The sequence below is a fragment of the Centropristis striata genome, chromosome 1 (genome assembly GCF_030273125.1).
Source record: "Centropristis striata isolate RG_2023a ecotype Rhode Island chromosome 1, C.striata_1.0, whole genome shotgun sequence".
Taxonomy (NCBI): Eukaryota; Metazoa; Chordata; class Actinopteri; order Perciformes; family Serranidae; genus Centropristis; species Centropristis striata.
In genome coordinates this window covers 18,589,058-18,608,526 of record NC_081517.1, presented here as the reverse complement: position 1 = coordinate 18,608,526, position 19,469 = coordinate 18,589,058, and the positions used below count along the sequence as shown (strand labels likewise).

The 19,469-nt window shown below is 39.0% G+C and overlaps 1 protein-coding gene across 1 annotated transcript in view; it reads left to right on the top strand.

Annotated features, from left to right (window-relative positions):
* Nucleotides 1-19,469, top strand: part of mad1l1 (mitotic arrest deficient 1 like 1) — a 79,992-nt gene that overhangs the window by 19,452 nt on the left and 41,071 nt on the right. The window contains exons 12-15 of the mRNA XM_059333664.1: nt 4,854-4,994; nt 6,058-6,114; nt 7,425-7,516; nt 7,726-7,816. Of these exons, the coding sequence (XP_059189647.1) occupies nt 4,854-4,994; nt 6,058-6,114; nt 7,425-7,516; nt 7,726-7,816 (381 nt within the window). The remainder of the gene's footprint in view (nt 1-4,853; nt 4,995-6,057; nt 6,115-7,424; nt 7,517-7,725; nt 7,817-19,469) is intronic.

Genomic DNA, 19,469 nt, shown 5'->3' with positions numbered 1-19,469 from the left:
AAGGAGTGTATCGCATGTTAAGGTCGCTTTCACATATACAGTGTGGTGGACTCGGAATCTTTTTCATTTGCTTTGCTTTGACACTGGCCTTTATCAAGCGCACCAACCATTGTAAACAGATGTTCTTCGTCTAGTGAATATGACGAAGGACACAGAATATGTGAAGGAAAGAGCTGCCACTTTAATGTATTGTTGGCAGAGTTTTTTCACTTTTATGCGGCATTGATCCGCTGTATGATGGAATCCATCATCCACCATTCTGTAGCTAAAGACTTTGTAGCCACAAGCAACTGTGTCATGGCTGGGCGATATGGACCAAAAGTCATATCCTGATATATGTAGGTTGAATATCGATATACGATATACAATATTTTTTTTGCAAAGTGAGAGCAAATGTTCAGTCAATGTCAAAGCCAAATATGACATGTCAGAAGTAGATTTATTGAAACTGTTTATTTAAGTGAACATAAATACTGTATAACAGGAGTACATTTAAAAAAATAAAAAAATAAAAATCAAAGCTCCATTAAGTGCACACTTAAATAAAAACATATCTTAAATAAAAATAGCCTTTAAAAAAAAAGGACAATCTTTTTCTGAAATAAAATATATTTATATGAAAAAGGATAATGAACATTACAAAAGAACTAAATATGACAAGCCCTAGTAAGAGCAGCATTTATATATAAATAAAGAAAAATGAAATGAACTATATCAATATATGCAATATGATCTAATTTCATATCACATTTAAAAATATATTGATATATTTTTCATATCTATATATCGCCCAGCCCTCATGTCAGAAATAAGAATATCATAGAAAAGTTTATTTATGTCAGCAATTCGATTTAGGAAGTGGAAATAACAATTAGATAGATCATTACACACAGAATGAAACATTTCATGTCTTAATTTATTTAATTTCTTCTAATTATAATGATTATGGCTTACATTTAATGAAGACCTAAACTTCAGTGTCTCAAAAAATTTGAATGTTACAAAAGACCAATTTTAAAAAGTATGGTTAATATGGAAATGTTGGCCTCTGATAAGTAGTTCCATCTATATGACTCAATACTTGGTTAGGGCTATTTGACTTGAACTACTGGAAATGGACTTTTCATCATATTCTAATGTATTGAGATGCACCTGTATTGACCATCTAGTCGATTAATCGACCAACCGTTTGAGCTCTGTACAGATCTCCAGCTCCTCCTTCCACTTGTTGTGGGAATGACTGTGGCCTCATACCGGCTCACAAATCAATGCTGATTAAGTGCCTTGCTCAGCTGCACCTTGACAGCAGGTTGTTAAAGAAGTGGAGAGGAGAACACATTTTATCTTCCCTCTCCTCCACAAGGCTACGTCTCCTTTTCTGCTACTGTAGCCCCGCTCAGATGTTGTTTGTTTCTCATGCACTTTACCAGGACGACTCGCTGACCCATTAGAGGCACAGTCACATCTTCACGCACTAGATAAAACGGTTGACACAAAAGCAATTTTAAAAAATAGATGATGAAAACAGTAATGATAGTTTTATCACTCCATCCTCCCACTCACACTGTTTGTTTATGTGTTTTTTAAAATTAGAGTTTTTATCACAGAAGAGCCGACAGATTTTTGATTAAGATTGAGTGAATTTCATTGCACGTTAATAGACAGTAAATAGCCAAAGGGGCCTGCTGGTTAGGATTGGCAGCGTACACACACACACACACACACACACACACACACACACACACACACACTGACCTCTAAATGTGTTTGTACCTCTTTGTATTTACTTCTGTTCCGTCTGTCTCCCCGTTTGTCTTCTTCTCTCCTTTCTCACAAGATGTATTAGACAGTTGTCTAATGCTGCATGACAAATGATGCAGCTTTGGCGCCAGAAGAAATAAAGTTGAATTAAGGATGATTTCACATATAGTGTTTTTAAATGAAGCCGACTCAGTCATGTGTAAATGGATTATGTTGGTTTCGATCTGGCTAATCACAGGATGAATCTGATTAGGGTAATCACGGTTTGTCTTCAGATACTAGCCTATGAGATAATCTCACCGAGCCATTGCAGTCTATTATTCCTACATTTTTACATCCAGGAATTAAAAGGTAATTTTAAGCCATTTTAAAAAGACTGCACTACTTGCCAATCAACAAATCTTACATGGAATATCTGAAATGGTTATTTTGTGCCTCTCATTATTACCTGACTTAAACCTGAATTTCACACGCTACCTCAAATTAGCTGTAAATAACAGACTATTGAGCTTTCAATGAGTCTCAGAATTCAAGGATGGTCCTGAGCAGCTGTTTGTGAGATGTTTATTAAAAGCTTAATTGCCACAAAATGCAGCCTGATTTGCTTTCTGTAATGCAGAGCGGACCAGCGCAGTGAAAGGAAAGGAGGAGACGCATCGTTTTGACGATCTTGACTGACAGTGGATTTGCTTTAATAAACGGGCTGTTTGCCAGTTTTTAAACAGATTAGATTGTTCTCTGTCATCATGTTGCCTGACAACCAGTACAGGGTTACTATGTAATTAAATGTGGTAATCATTTATTACGGTTACAAGCTAAAATGTTGTGTCAGGTAAATTTTTCAGACGTGTAAATGGATTGTGCAGTTTTTGACGTCTGCTTATTATTGAATGGCACTTTCATCTGTCTAGTATGTCATATTGGCCGATAATAATGATAATACCTTTTCTTTTTGTAAAGCACTTTCATACATGAAATGCAGCACAAAGTGTTTTACAACAAAGAAGTTACAGGCACCAAGTGCTTCACATTGACCTGGCATAAAAATTAACATATTAAAAACATTCAATTTGTAAAATGGAAATAAAGAAATATACAATACACCGTCAGTCAGAAGTTTGGACACACCTTCTCATTCAACATGAGACGTATGGAATTATGTAGTAAACAAGTGTTAAACAGACCAGAATGTTTTATATTTTAGTCACCTTTTGTTTCGATGGTCTCAAACACATTAAGAAGGCAATAAATTTCACATATTAAGTCCTGACAAGGCGCACTTAACTGATTTAATTAACTGAAAACCATTCCAGCTGACACCTCATGAATCTGACAAAGAAAATGCCAGAAGTGTGCAAAAAATATTCTGGTTTGTGTAACACTTTTTTTACTACATGATTCCACATGTGTTCTTTCATAGTTTTGATACCTTCAGTATTAATCTACAATGTTGAAAATAATAAAAAAATAGAAAAAACATTGAATGAGAACGTCTGTTCAAACCTTTGACTGGTTCAGTGGATAATAAAAAGTGCAGCAGAGCAACTTAATGAGTGCTTTACAATTGTGTGTGTTGAGTCTGTTCCACGTGCACACCGATTTTTTGTTTTTGTTTTTTTTGCTCTGTAGCCACTGACTAAAGAGTCTTACTGTCCCAACGAACACAAATTCACAGACTGGTCTCATCTAATCGAAATTAATTCCACAATAATTCACCCCGGAAAGTCTTCCCACAGATTAGAGTTGGTTGAGTCTCAGCCCCTAACAGCCCAACCCCACCAACTTAAACTTGATTTTAAAGTCTTAATGTAATCAATATCATATAAAAGTGTAGCAAGGTAGCATAAATCAGTTGAGATGCAGCAGAGAGCAAGTGCTACACATTGAACAAACATAAAATGAACACAAATGTTGCTTCAGAAGATATATGTTTTGTCCACTTGTAGCAGTTTAACTGGCTTCAATATTTATTTTCCCTCTCTCTCCAGACACACTGGGTCAGTTCAACATTATTGAAAAGTAGAGCATAACTTTGTTCTGACTTAAAAATGTCAGAGTTCATTTCTTCACTTTGGAATTCAATGCACACTAGTTATTTAAAGTTTTGTGGTTGAAGAAAGTGGAATGATTCAGATGCAGTTTCAGGACCCTTGCTGTTTGTTTGTTCTGTGTCTGTCAACTACAATTTACTTTGTTTTTTAACCATTATCTACACTCACACCCTCCATTTTTGATTTTTAATACACCCTGTAGATGGTTGACTTCTCTTTCTGAACATTTTTGCTGGTATTTTTTGGAAACCTTACCCAGACATGCATGCTTTTGTGTGGGAGAATGAACATACTGTACACACTCAAACATCAAGTATGCAGACACACACACACACACACACACACACACACACACACACACACACACACACACACACAGTGACAGAGATTTGTGAGCTATTTGTAGACAGCATGTCAGTCTGAGTGACACTTGTGAAGACATTGACTTGAGGATGTTTTTATCCTCGTTTCTCCAAGAGAAGCAACTGCTTTGCAGGTTGATTTTCTGGACAGTACAGTGTGGAGGACATGTCTTTCATTCCAGCATTATATAGAGGATAAAAAAACCTTTGAATTATAAATTATCTCATCTCAGATAAGAAAGATGAGGCAGCATAATATTATATGCTTCATTTGCAAAGACATTTCTCTGTCATGACTCTTTGAATATTTTTTTGATTTATTATTTATCCTTTATCTACAAAGACATTTATCTTTGATTTGATTATTACATGAGGAGAAACGCAGATGAGCACGACCATAACCCCAAGTTTCTCTTGTCACAGCTTGGATGACAAAGGAGCAGCTGCCTCATACTTTGTTCCTCATTTACAAAGGCATTTGCCTGTCATATTAGCACACCGAACAGTCATACAAAAGTAACACAGACAAATCAGTAAGACATAAAAAAAAAAGCTTTGATATACACAGTTTTTCACTCTGTATCACACAAATATTACATATCATAGCACAAAATTCTGTCATGTCATGTGTAAGGGTCTCCATTTTCAAGTGTCATGTTAATTTGCGTGTGTGTTACAGGAGCGCGATGGAATGCGTGCCATACTTGAATCCTATGACAGCGAGCTGGCACCCACCGAGTACTCTCCTCAACTCAACAAACGTCTCCGAGAGGCAGAGGACGTGCTGCAGAAGACACAGAACCACAATGCAGAGATGGAGGTGTGCACACAAACACAAAAACCACTTATAGTGTCCTAATAAGCTTTCACGTAGCTTAAAACTAAATAAAAAACGATGATTTATACTCACCTTGCTGCCTCCTAATTTATCACCCATGTCATTGAGTGACACTTGCTTATAGCTAAAGGCTCTGTAAATGTGTGATGCTCAGCGGCTCCCTGTCTACATGCTCAGCCCTCTTGCTTAGTGAACAAATTGACAGATATCTAATTTGAAAACGGATCAAACAACACTTGTGGTACACGTGGAGCATTAGGCTCGCTCCATTAGGTACTTTTCCCTCAAGTGAGCCGCTATGGGTGTGGCTTGGGAGAGGATCCGCCCAAAATCCGCCCAAGTTCACCTGTTAGCGGCTCAGAAAGTACCTGCCTTTTCTGAGCCGCTACTAACTAGTCAACACTGATTGGACACAGTTGAGGTGGCGACTTCCTGTATGCGTGACTCATTTGCAGACTGGATGTTGAGGGGTTAATGTCTCCTGCTCTGCTGACTGCAGCTAGGAGAGACGGCTGCAGGAGGACTGGGCCGCTTGTGATTGCTTTGGGACGGCGTCTGTTATTTGTTAAAAAGAGTGAGAATGAGTTTCCAAAAGTCTCCAATAACACCAGAAAAAGTTACTAGATTTGTTGCTAGTTGCTTTTTTGAAAAAGAGTCACTAGTCACTAGTCTGAATAGTTGCTAAATATAGCATCAAAGTCACTAAGTTGGCAACACTGCTTGCCGCGTCGGTCTCTTGTCAAATTCGAATTCTGTTGGTTAGCCGCTACAAAGTACCTGTATGGGAACAGAGGCAGAGGGGAACTAACTAGTGGGCGGAGCCTAAATACTCCCACTTTCCAAAATGTACTCAAAAAGTACTCAGTGGAAACATCCCTATTGTGAGCAACACTGGTACCAAATATGAAAAGTGTCGGAGATTCAAAGCTGAATGAAATGCACACTTTAGATAATATTTGGTCGACCCTGCTTGCTGTATACCAGGAAGGCCATTATTCATTTGTGTCTTTTTATGCTCTTTTTCCCACATTGTGCTATCCTTCAGGGCCAGCTGACCAAAGCGCAGGAAGAGACGGGGGCTCTGAAACTACAGCTGCAAACAGTAAGTACACCTGAACTCAAGTTGTATTCAAACTCTGCCAGTAGGATGCATAAAGTTTCTACATAAAACCTTTTTTAAAGCTGTGGAAATCTTAATTAGTAGTCCATGATTAGTCATTGTGACCCCAGCCATCAACACTCGAGCTGTCTCAGGTACCTTTTTAGTCACGACTGATATCCTGGCTGGTGCACTTGGCCTTTCTTTGAGTCAAAGATGCTCTAATGTCTCTGTGACTAACACGCTGACTAACATCATTATTTCCCTGTGCACCCAACAAAGAAGTTAGTCCTGTAGACCTTTTCAAGGGGACAGCCTTATTACCCATATAGATGTGTATTTATGGAACAAGTACAATAGATGCTGTTTTCTTTCTCTTTTCTGTCACTGCAGTGACACCAATTGACAGGTGACAAGAAACATACTGCACCACCAATATTGGAACATTGCTCTTTAAAACAAATAAAGTCTGTGATTTACCGTGATTTTAGAAGAGCTATGGGCTGACACGGAGCCGCGGCCTCTCGGGGCTTCTTGCTTTATTAAATTGTTACTCTAAGTGAGTAGTTGCCAGGTTATACTGAATGAAATAAAAATGCAAAGTCTCATTTGTGAATTTTGCCAGATTAAAAGAGCAAGTTCATCTGTTGCGTTTTCATATTTGCATTTTTCTTAATTGAGGGTTATTTAAATATCAGAGAACGTACAAAAAAGGAGACGGCTGTAACATTTCTTATCAAACCAGGATAAAGCAGAGAGCTGGCAGGTGTGACCTAAACTCTATGACACACACTGTGACTCTGTCTTTGTGTCTTCACTTGTTCTATGATCTTCCTTCTTTTCGTGTCTCGTTGTTGCCGAGGAGACATCAACAGAGCCATGGCAATGAGTATTGACGCGTGAAATCCACCTGTCTGGTATAGCAGTAATTACTTATCCGTCTTGGGAAGACTGGGAGTGAGGACGAGCTGAGAGACGGACAGATGCTCTCCAAAAAAGAGGGAAATGGGTGTGCAAATGGAATTGAAGGATAATTGCAGAGAGGAGAGCGAGATTGGAGGGAAACAAACCAAGGCACAGACAGAGTAAAAGCAAGTACTAGGGGGAAATAGATTGGAGCATTGTAAAATGGGAAATGAGTCAGTGGACTAATGGTGTATAAAGGATATATCTGTTTGTCTGGATGTCTGTCTCAAAAAGATAGCAGCACACAGGAAGAGAGTCCTCAGGAAGCCAGAAGGTTTCTGCCAGGCACACGGCCAAAGGTGGCCTGATGTTAGTGCACTAGGCCTCATTTATTTTGTCTGTCCCAGGTGGAGCTGGAGCTGGAGTCTCTGAAGAAGCAGCAGGCCTCTTCTGCTGACAGCAACCCGTCGGGAACCAAAGAAGAGGTCAGCATACTCAGGTAGCTAGCACACAAACGCACACAACCCACCACAAAGACGACTAATTGAAAGCCTGAGACATGAAAGATTCATGCATATAGCGAGGGTGGATTAACTTGTCTGTGAGCAGAGCTATACTTCATGGATTAACCTATTGAGCCAACAATGTGCATAGTTGTTATGTTAATAAACAAGTCGACAAGTGAATGTGTGCGCATGCATTTTTCAGACAGAAAATTGAAGATTTAGAGGCGGAGCGGCAGCAATTGGAGGAGCAGAACAACATTCTGGAGATGAGACTGGAGAGACACAACCTACAGGTAGGAAACCGAGACTTCCCTGCAACAGCTTTCTGTGATGGATTTACTCATCTGGCACAAAGGAACCAATTTAATAACCCCAGGGGCAGCAGCCTAGCCCATATGACATTGCAGATTGATTCACACAAACGCTTCCCATATCTGAGATTTGCTCAAGCACAATTGGACCCAGGTGTGATCCCAGCAGCATCCAATGGAAAAGTTGAAGAACCTGTGGCTGATTTAAAATCCTCCTTTATTGGTTAAAGGGATTAGAATGGATGGAGTGCTGGGGCGAGGGGAGATATCATCAAAATAGATGTAGACCTTCCGTCGTGTCAGATGGGAATGAAACTGGCTGAAATGAAATGAATCCTGGTTGGAAGGCCACCTTAACATCACACACACACACACACACACACACACACACACAAATGCATGACTATGTGCATCTAATCCGGCTACTTTCATCTTGCAAAGTTACTTAACTAACTCCCTCAGTTATACCCGATCCCTTCTCCTTTTAAATTGCCTCTGTACGTATATATGTGTGTGTGTGTGTTTCATCTCACTCAGGTCCTCTAACTCCCCTGACTCAGACTGTGCCAAACTAAGCCTACTGGGGCACTTTAATGAAACGTGTGTGGGCAAGCGTGTTGGTTCCATTTAGCCGTGGGGTGAATGAAATCTATGTGTTCTCAAGCATGACCACCACTTTTAAGGCAATTGACAACTGTGTGTGTGTGTGTGTGTGTGTGTGTGTGTGTGTGTGTGTGCGCACACAGGTTTCAAGGTTGCGCGGTCAATGGATCAGGTCAGTTCTTAGGAGTTAATTTTTATGACTCCTCCATGGTCTAATGCACACAAAGAGACCTCTAACCTCAGACCAAGTGAAGAGATGAGTGACTGAATGGAGAAGCATTTGAAAGGAGAAATGAATGGCTGAATGAATAGGCATGAAAGACGTCCAGAATTGAATGCTTGAATAAATTGACAATACCATTTTTCATTATATCGGCTTGTACGTCAGATTCTTGTAGCCTACCCCATCATTTCCACCCTGGCTTTATATTGAGATCATGCTGACTAGTGGGACTGTCAACCACTCGGATTACCACAAGAATGAGACTGCTTTTCATGGACTTGTGCTCAGTCATCCCCACCAGTAGTCTGTCAGGAGGAGCTCCTGAGAAATTCTGATTTACATGCATCTGTACTTACACATTGTACATCTGTATTGTGCAATGGACATTTTAAAGAGCTGGGAAGCTTTTATTGCTTAAACAAATGCATCTGATTCAGTCTGCATCCTGTGATTAAAAAGTAGGGATATGATGGTAAAATATTTTCTTGATTTGTCGATTGTTGCCAAAGACGTACAGTACAGGCCAAAAGTTTGGACACACCTTCTCATTCAATGCGTTTCCTTTATTTTCATGACTATTTACATTGTAGATTCATCAAAACTATTAATGAACACATGTGGAATTATGTACTTAACAAAAAAGTGTGAAATAACTGAAAACATGTCTTATATTCTAGTAAGCAAAGGGTGGCTACTTTGAGGAATCTAAAATACAAGACATGTTTTCAGTTATTTCACACTTTTTTGTTAAGTACATAATTCCATATGTGTTCATCCATAGTTTTGATGCCTTCAGTGAGAATCTACAATGTAAATAGTCATGAAAATAAAGAAAATGCATTGAATGAGAAGGTGTGTGTCCAAACTTTTGGCCTGTACTGTATGTTAATTATTGCAATATTACATCAAACTTTGCTGAAATATTCCCTCACCCAGGCCTCACCCCTTCTCGGTGCTGTGGACTTGGTGCTCGTTGCACCCTCTCTCCCTGCAGGGAGGGACACGGCCCCCTGCTCCCAGCACGACTGTCAATGAGGCAGACTGTCCCCAGTGCATCAGGGGTCTATAGGGATGTTTGCAACCTACCCAACCCTGTCTCGTTTACCATGCTTTGTGGGAGTAACTTTTACTGCAGCATCATCATTTATATCTAGACAACCAGGGCATAAAATAGTTTACAAGAGAAAGTTAAGTTCTTCAATGATACAGCCTCTTCATTTTGCTCTCAAAGTCACCAGATTGATACTTTTATCTTCAAAATTGACATTTTTTGCAAATTAACCAAGGCTCCAGTGTAACTTTTCCACTGGTAGCACTGTTGCAACCAACTGTGAGTGGCACCAGCATGTGATTTTTATCGCACCCTTTTTTTCATCTTCACTGGCTCAGTGGTCCCATATGTGACCATGTTGGTTGCAATCTGGAGCCCTGGGGACTATATTTGGAATATAATTCATAAGCAAAAGTAGCCTACTTTTAATGAAAAATATGTTATGAGTCTACATCCTTCTTTCTTGTGTCATTTACTGGTTAGGGGATGCTTGTCAACATGGAAACTTAAAACACTGAGTAGTCTTTCTCCTCAACAGGCTTCCTTACTGTGCAAAGTTTTCTTCTCAAATACACTACTTGTCTTATAAAACATACTGCAACATAGGAAGAAATATCAAAGTGGGCAAACACTTTACATTTTAATGTTTTCTGAGAACCTTCTCATATCTGCAAGTGGTTATCAATTTACACCCAAAATATTTCTGCGTATATCTTTAAAAGCAGCAATATGACTGCATTCACCTCTCAGTTTACACCATAATCAAAGATGTTAGGTCTGTGACTTTGTTTGTTTTTATTTTCAATTATATGTTTCTTTAAGCAGCTGCTTATTTGACTTCTAATTGATGGATGCTGTTGTTGGCCATGCCAACTAATGAGTTCTCTCCTTGAGAAGGGAGCTCCAAGATTATATTATAAATGTATGGGAAGAAGCAGAACTGCAATGCTTTTATCTTTTTTATTTTCAGAACTAGTGGATTCTCTATTTATTCCAAACATTCATTATTGATGATGACAGAAACATAAACACATTACGCCTGTGCACTGGATTTCTCTCCCCACTACGTACTCGGGGGTTCAGAATAGTAAATGGAGGCTTTATGAATTGGTTATAGGTGCTACCAGTTATCACTTGGTGGCAGAGAGCAGCAAAATATAAACTTGAACAAATTCTTGCTTTGTAGGCTAAATCAGTGACAGGGTTGAATCGAACAGAGTGTGCTGGATGATTGTTGTATTTTGAAGGGTAGTTTTAAGGATATTTGTTCCAAATGTGTCTGACAAGGCCATCTGAAAGAAACTGCAGTCACCATTTTGTCCTATTATTATAAAGAACAATGTTATTTGTAGACAGGTTTTCAGAACCCGTCAACGTTTTGTTCTGCTCCATGTGTGTTCTGTTTTACCTCACATAGCCCCTGAGTCGATTGGCCCCTTTTCACTTACTGGTGAGAAAGTCATGTTCATTAGCACATATACGCAAATGACATGATTAACATGGCTCCAACAAGTACAGCAGAATTACAGCTATTTAGAAACTAGCTCATAATTCAAAAAATTGTGGTTCCGGTGTCTCTGTCTTGTTTGTTTTTATACCCTGACTTTCTTTCCTTGCACTGCAGAGAATGGCAGCAATAACAGTAGAGTTAACACTCCTGTACTTTGTCTTTTTGCTCTTGCTGTCATGCTAGTGTCTAGACACAGATAATTGTTGCAGTTGCAAGAGGTTGCATCAACGTACTCTCTCTGTTGTACATGTGCTTACACGGGCATACCCATTTTTTTATAATACTCCCAAGGCCACATTAAGTTTAGGCATTATTTACAGATTGAAAGAGACATAGTGCTAGGTGAAAAGGCTGTTTAACTTTGTCTTTTTGTCTTTGAAGGTAAAAGGTTTGCATGTTCATGGCAGTTTTACCTGTTCAAAGTTAAAAGTGAACATGAATGTTTCAAGGGGTCAAGTTCTATCTTCTATATTGAAATCATCACTACTATATAAGTGCAGACATGGGAGGATGTTGAATGGGTGCAAGCAATCACTTGAGGCTGCAGTGTTGGCACTTTTGCTCTTTCCCTCTCTGGTAGCGGGGCTAAGAATATCTCCTGAGTATGGGGTTTTATGGCAAGTGGTTGTGGAGATATTTTGACTCTTGTTAAATATTTTGTTTTTCATAATGTTGGGCAGATGGACACACCAGGCAATTGCCAGCAGCTGACACCCCTGCTAGGAGGGAAAATAAAAACAGAGCCTACTCAAACAGCAAGCCCTCGTGACACGGACACTTACCACTGTCATAACCAATATCCTTTGGGCAACCTTGTCCCTCCTATATTTCACTGAGACAATTGCAAACAATAGTGTGAAAGACATGCATATTTTTAACGACAATGTCAAAGACTGTGCTATTTACCAATGTCCTCCTATGACCGCCAGATTATTATATTAATGAGGCTGCTGCATACTGTGGACAGTTAAGCTCAAACTGATGCTGATATTGGTGGCTGAAGGACAGCAGCAGCAACAATTTAGGGTGAGAAGAAGCTGTCTCTTCAGTCAGGTTTGGTGTAAATGTCTTCACTTTGAATTTGTCTAAAACCTGCCCGTCATGACTGAAGCTTGCTTTCCATGTTGTAAGTCTTTGCTGTTGACGGAGCTTCATTCCCAACAGACGGTGTGTCTTCCCGTCACCCATCACTGGTTTGGCATGTAGGGAGTTGTGTACCTTGGTTGAAAGGGAAAAAAACCCCCTGATGTTTCTGTATAAAATTGATAACAGCTTTCTGACTTTTGAGCCAAAGAGATGATAGCAGCGCAGCTCCGTTCTTATCTGGTAAATCAGCGAAGTGATTCAAGACGTCAGGGAAGAGTACCGCATCCTCCTCTTCAGTCTGCTCAGTGTGAGATGCAATTTTAGAGACAAATGTCAGTAATGACAGTTATGCTGAAACACATTTGACTGAGCATATACATTATTCTTTTTTTGCTTCTTTTTCCAAGACTTTCAAATGAGAAGAAATAGCAGTTAAAGTTTCTAAGTACTGACAGAAAGTGTCCCATCACAACCTTTTAAAGCCATTATCCGTCATCTCTCTGCCACGTAAATTACAGCTATATCATATTGGATACATATATAATTCAATGATAAAATGGAGACTACCCATTTGTCCAGTGGCTGGCACATCAACAAGGAGTCCACTTACCAGCCAAAAGACTCAAGAAACTCCCAAGACTTGAACAGTCTACATGTCATTGGGACTCAACTTGTCTGATGAGGAATGGGATGGCTTATTGAATATTCCACTTGTTCTTGAGGAAATCTTCAGCACCGGACTTGTCTCCATGATAAAAGGGTTATGAATTCAGAAGAGAGAGAGAGACTTTCAGGAAATATTCTTCCACTCTGCAGACTTTTGCCTTCATGCCCTCTAGCCACAACCTTAGCCATAAACTCCCAAAGCCTCAGGTCCCTGTGTCAGAGCCTTCCAGATAGTCTGATGCTAATACCACATGATCTAAAAAGCTCCTCATCTTCACCTTTCCCAAAGTCTTTCAGCTGGTTCTGTACCCCACTTGGCCTGCGAGGAGGAGGAAGTCACCTCAGCAGTCCACCTAAACTGCTATTTCTTCTTGCTATCATGGTTTTGGAGAAAAGATAACAGTCCAGCATCCACTTGTCTGCTCTTTTGTAAAAGGCACATGATCTGCCTCTCCAGACCTTTTTCTACTTCTTGGGATAAAGTGATTGCTCTGTGGACCCTCACAAAACCAACTGGAGACACAGACATGAGGGTGCTGCCTTTTGAGATATCTTTGTTGTTGGCTAGAGGCAAATTGGTGATATTTATGCCCTGCCAGTGCAACTGGCCAGTCTGCGGTTTACACCAGGGAATGTGAAGATGACCCCATAGCCTTGTAGAACCTGATAATGTAATAAATTCCTGATAATGTAATAAAAATCTGCACTTGAGTCCAGTGAAAATGTAATAAAACCTGATAATGCAATAACTTCCCGATAATGTAATAAAGTGCATTTCCCAATAATGTAATACACTTTTTTACCAATAATGTAATAAAGTATAACATTAATGGGAGGTTATTACATTATCAGGTTAGCCTTCATTTCGCAAGTCCTGATAATGTAATAATTCCCCAATATTCTAATAATTTAACAGCAGACCACCCATTACTTGGGTTCAAGTGGTCAAAAGTTAATAAACAACTTTGACCTGTTGGTGGCGCTAGAGCTCTTGAGCTAGACACTGCAAAAAAAGAAAAGATGGGTGAACTAAAAATTTCAAGGCAACAAACTTCGATAAAATTTTAAGTTGGACAATTAAACTACATATTTTAAGTTTTGTTTTTGAGTTTGCTCAACTCTGAATTTCTCTGGCACGATTGTAACGGCGCTATGAATGTCAGCTAATGTTGTGACCACAATTTTGAGTTAGCATTGATGCGCTAATGGCTACTCTTGTAGCTGTAACAAGCAGCGCCGCTAGCATCAGTTAGCCGCTATCATCAGATAGCCGTTAGCATCAGTTAGCCGTTAGCTTTCGCTAATGACCGAATTTCACAACAAAGAAATAAGAGTTAGCAGAACTATTGTCCCTTGTTTTGAACCCCAACTTAAAGATATAAGTAACAACAGCTCACAAACTTGTTTTTGAGCAAACAACTGGCTTCCTTTGTTGTGCTAACTTACATTATTGCCCTAAATGTCAGTAATTTATATCTCCAAGTTTTACCAAATTAAATCTCTGTTTTAGGCCAAAGAATACAAGTTGGCTTTTTTGCAGTGGAGTTGCCTACACAGTATCACCACTTGAACCCAAGTAATGGGTGGTCTACTGTTAAATTATTACAATATTGGGGAATTATTACATTATCAGGACTTGTGAAATGAAGGCTAACCTGATAATGTAATAACCTCCCATTACTCTTATACTTATTACATTATTGGTAAAAAAGTGTATTACATTCTTGTGAAATGCACTTTATTACATTATCTGGAAGTTATTACATTATCAGGTTTTATTACATTTTCAATGGACTGAAGTGCAGATTTTTACTACATTATCAGGGTTATTACATTATCGGGAATGTATTACATTATCAGGTTCTACAAGCCTTATTCTGTTTTTATGCCATAGATGACAACTCATGGTGACCTGTGGATCTTGGAGCCCTTCAGCTGCAGGCCTACTGCTCTCCAGAGCAGCATGTTCTATTCTCAGTTTGTGCTTTACATGTGTATCTGACCTTAAAGAATCTTTTTAGACCTAGTGGTGCTATGGAGCGTTTTTTGTGTGAGTGGGTCTCGGTTTTATTTAACTCATGTACAGGCACACAAGGGTGATAGTGTTGGAATATTCCACTGATCAGTTAAAATATGGTGAAGAATTTTAATACCTATTGTGATTGTAGAGGGGAAAAATTCACTGATGACCGATGTGGGGCTGATAGTCATTTTTTGAGCTGGAATGAAAATGGACCTTTTCTATGTAGATTGTGAGCTGTTTTTTGGCCGATGTGGCTATATTGCAAAGCTTTTTTCTTTAACAAATATCTTAATTAAAGAATATTCAAAATTGTTATACAACCACTATTCAAAAATAGTTGGGAAGCTGTGTAAAACACAAATAAATACAGAATGTATCAAACTCTAACTCAAACTCTTACAAAACAATAAATAATTATGAAATAAATAGGTATATGACACTTTCTAAATCATTGCAAGCATCATTTTCTGCATTTTCAATTCTGTAAAAAAGTATTTTAAAGCTCTGCATGTTGGATAACAAATCTGCAGATTCTGATTAATAAGATAAGTCTGTGATAGGCCAATATTGACTGATAAAACCGGCCAACCGATAAATGGGCCAGGCTCTAAAGAAGACTGCAAGGTAGTAAACACAGATTGATTTAAACAAAACAGAGTTTTGTTTCAATCGATCTTACTAGGTTACTAGGACCGTTTTATATTGTATTTATTTATTCTCCCTGCACCTTGTTGCATTGAGGAAGTGCCATACATTTCAGAGATGGACATATAAATCTGTGTCCAGTGCCAGTAGGAAAAGATGTCTCCTTTCTTTTTCTTTTTGGTACTTTGGATGTACTGATCCTTTTAAATGGACCTGTGATTCCCTCTGGAAGAGTACAGTTAATCTGCAAAGGAGAGCGGTTGAAAAAGCCAATATCAAGGGCTCCAATGTGCTTCTGATGATGTGACTCTAGAGTGTCTCTTCAGTCTCTCCCTTCAACCTCACTTCGTCAGTCCATGGGGTTTCAGGATGTGCTGGATTTTTTTTGATAGTACCCCTCTGCTCACTCACTCACCATTAGTGTGTCACCTGTTCCATCAGTGACTCATGTGTCCCCTGTGGTTGCGGCTGTATTTAGTTTATGAGTGGATGTTTCGGAGCGATTTGTTCAGCTGCGTTATAAACAGACATTGTTCCCTGGACTTCGATCCTCTCCCCTCCCTCCTGTCTGTCCCTCTTACTCTCTCTCTCTCTGTCTCATGCTCTTGATTTCCTGCTCTTTTGCTCTCTCTCCCTGCCTCTTGCTCTTTTTTATAACAGCCTCTGCTCCCTGGTATTAGATGTGTTGTTATTGTTGTTCTATGAATAAGAGATATGTAGCCTCGGGCACTTAGAATTGCACTCCACCTTGCTGCACTGTAAATACTGTGTGGGAGAGTAGGCTGTATATATGCATGTAAACACACACACACACACACACACACACACACACACACACACACACACACACACATACACACACACACACACACACACACACACACACACAAATAGGCCACTGTAATATTAAGCAGTTTGCTAACATCCACTTTGAAACTCAGGCAATTTGGCGTTTTTCTGATGTTGCAGCAGTGAACTAAATTATAATTTATAAATACGTAGTGCACCACTTTCCCTTTTTGTTCTCTCTACAGCAGACTTGCATGTACAATGCAAGGTAATGATACCTTTTTCCATTTTATAGTCATTATGCCTTTCTACATTTTATAGTAATTATACCTTTCTACACTTTATAGTAATTATAGCTTTCAACATTTTATAGATAGTCCCTGTTGGAATTTTACAGGTTTAATTTTTATGTTTCAGAGCATCATGATCACTTGATTACCTTTTTGTCTGTACCTTGTTTTTCTGCACAGAAGGTAAAATGTATCACAATCTTTTTCCTTTTCTCCCTTCAGTCTGATATACGAGTTCAACCAATTAAAAAATGATTATGCTATTTCTCGGCTCACTCTAAGAGCGATGTGCGTTAATGCCAAAGAGGAATACCTCTCTTTTGTTTTTGCTATTGAGCAGTCAATTAAAACGTTGCCCTTCGGCACAGTCCAGGCATCCAAAAAGTGAAATATGAATTCCAGGGCCAAATCATTCTAATTTTCTTTAGCTTGGCCTAATTTTAAGGAAGTATGTTTCAGAGAGTTTTCCCTTTTTGACAGCACGTAGCTGTTGGCTCCGTTTTGAGGACTTTACTGTTCTTTTTGTGCTGGGTTTACAGCTCTAATCTACATATCTGTCTCGCACTATCTGGCTCTCCCTTCCATTTTTCTCTCCCTGTTTATTACAGCACATACACAAGCATCCTTGAATAAACCCTCCATATACAGATGTAGAACTTCAAAAGATTTACACGGGGAAAAAAAAATAAGCCTTGACTTTATCTGGCTGTGACGTGTGTGCAGTCCAGTTGAAAATGTTTTGATATAAATACTCACATTCTGTGCTCCTCATTTTGGAAAGCTCAATCCCTCTGTTCCTTTTAAATTATACAAAGCGTTATTTATAAGCGTGCAAAGCATTTCTCCCTTCATCCATGCTCCTCTTCCCCTACACCGTAGGCAGCCATACCCCAACCCTCTTTTTGTTTTCGTCGTGTTCTTTTCTATGTCCTTCACCGTTTCCCGTCTTCATATCCCTTTTTCTCCTCGTTTGCCTCTTGCTCTCCCACACGCCTGTAGTTTATTTGGCAACCGTCGCTTGGGGGCATATGGAATCTAATTTAGCTAGTAATCAAGAGCTCAGATTGGTGTGTGTGTGTTCCTGTTTGTGTGTGTCTTCTTATATTGGCATTAAGCTTAGATAGACTCTTCTCATTTACCCAGACCCTATAGAGTCAGAACAAAACAAAGTAGACAAGGAGAAAAACATTCCCATTACTTTAGCTTCGTATTCTGTTTTCTCCTTTTCTTGCTCATTGGATGTTGTGCAAGTTTGTGTCAGTGTGTTCGATAGATACTTTGCTACTATTAAATCTTGTTGAACATCAGTAAATAAAATAATATCCACATCAAGATGAAATGAAACATTTCCTTGAACTGTTCTGTTGACAATCTCTAAAATATTTTAATTGCCTCACATATTTAGTGTGTCAGTATATATATAGAACTTCACATTTTGTGTTTCCAGGGTTAAAACACAACATTACACAACAGCACATTAATAAATACTGAATCAGTGCAGGGTATCTCGCTGCTGTGGTCCACACTGCTCTGTGCTGAGGGCAAAGAGTAGCATACTGGGAAATAAAGCAGGTAGGCAGCCTGATGCTCATAACTTCACTGTATCCTGCTGTAGCCTCTGCAGAGAAGATTTTGGCAAGCTAGGTAAAGCAGAACGGTCATAGGTTATAGAGAAAATGAGTATCTTTAGATACAGAGAGTTGGAAGTAAAGCTACTTGTTTGAATTCCAAATGCCCTGTCTCCTACACAAGCAGACCTGCTTCATCCGTGCGCTGTTGGTCTCACCATTTGTTGCACTAAATAAATGTGAAAAAGCGAAAAAAAATCTTGATTGCCCCCTGGTGGAGGGCTGCAGTTTAGGTCATAAACTCTGTACACGTATAGGAACACAGGAACAGGTCAAACTGAAAAAAATCAAAGTCAAATACATTTTTCTCAAAGATGATTTCTGTCTTTTTAGGTATGTACCACGCTGATGTATGTTCAGCAGTTAATTTTTCATGCTATGAGAAAGGTTTAACATCATGCATGATGTTGCAGGATGTTGAAACTGTCGCTCCACCATCCGATCGCTACTCTGCACACTCTGGCTCCAAACGGCGTCACCAGCCCCAGAGGCTTGGTGTGTCCGGGATATCCAATCTTCACAGTAGTAGATTATTAATAGAAATGCACATTCATTTGCATTATCTTTGCTGATTTTCTGGAAATTTGCACAACATTTGAATAGAAACCTGACATCTACTTTCTAGAAATGTTGTGCACGTATAAATGTATATTTCTGAAACATGAATATGCCATAACTCTGTTATAGCTTTATTTATTTTATTCAGCACATTTCATACACAATTTGGCATGTTTTAATAAAATAAATAAAGTAAGTATAAAACATAATACAGAACAGAGTTAAAAATGAATAAAAGGTTAGAGTATAGAAAGTAAAGTACTTTTACAATCTACAATGTCATTTAGCAGACACTTTTCCAAAGCGACATACATGTGAGAGACAACAAAGCAAGGATGAAGTCAAGAAACAACACAAGAATAAGCAAGAATAAGTGGCATAGACTAAGTTGAGTCCTGTTAGGATGTTAGTGCTTTTAGGACGTAAGTGCTTTTCAGTAGAGAGTGCATATGGTGCAAATATTTTTGTTTTTGTATTATGTGTGTTGATTATGTGCGTAGATGATCAGTAAAGAGCTGGGTCTTCGGCCTATTTTTTGGAAAAAAAGAGGGATTCAGCAGAAG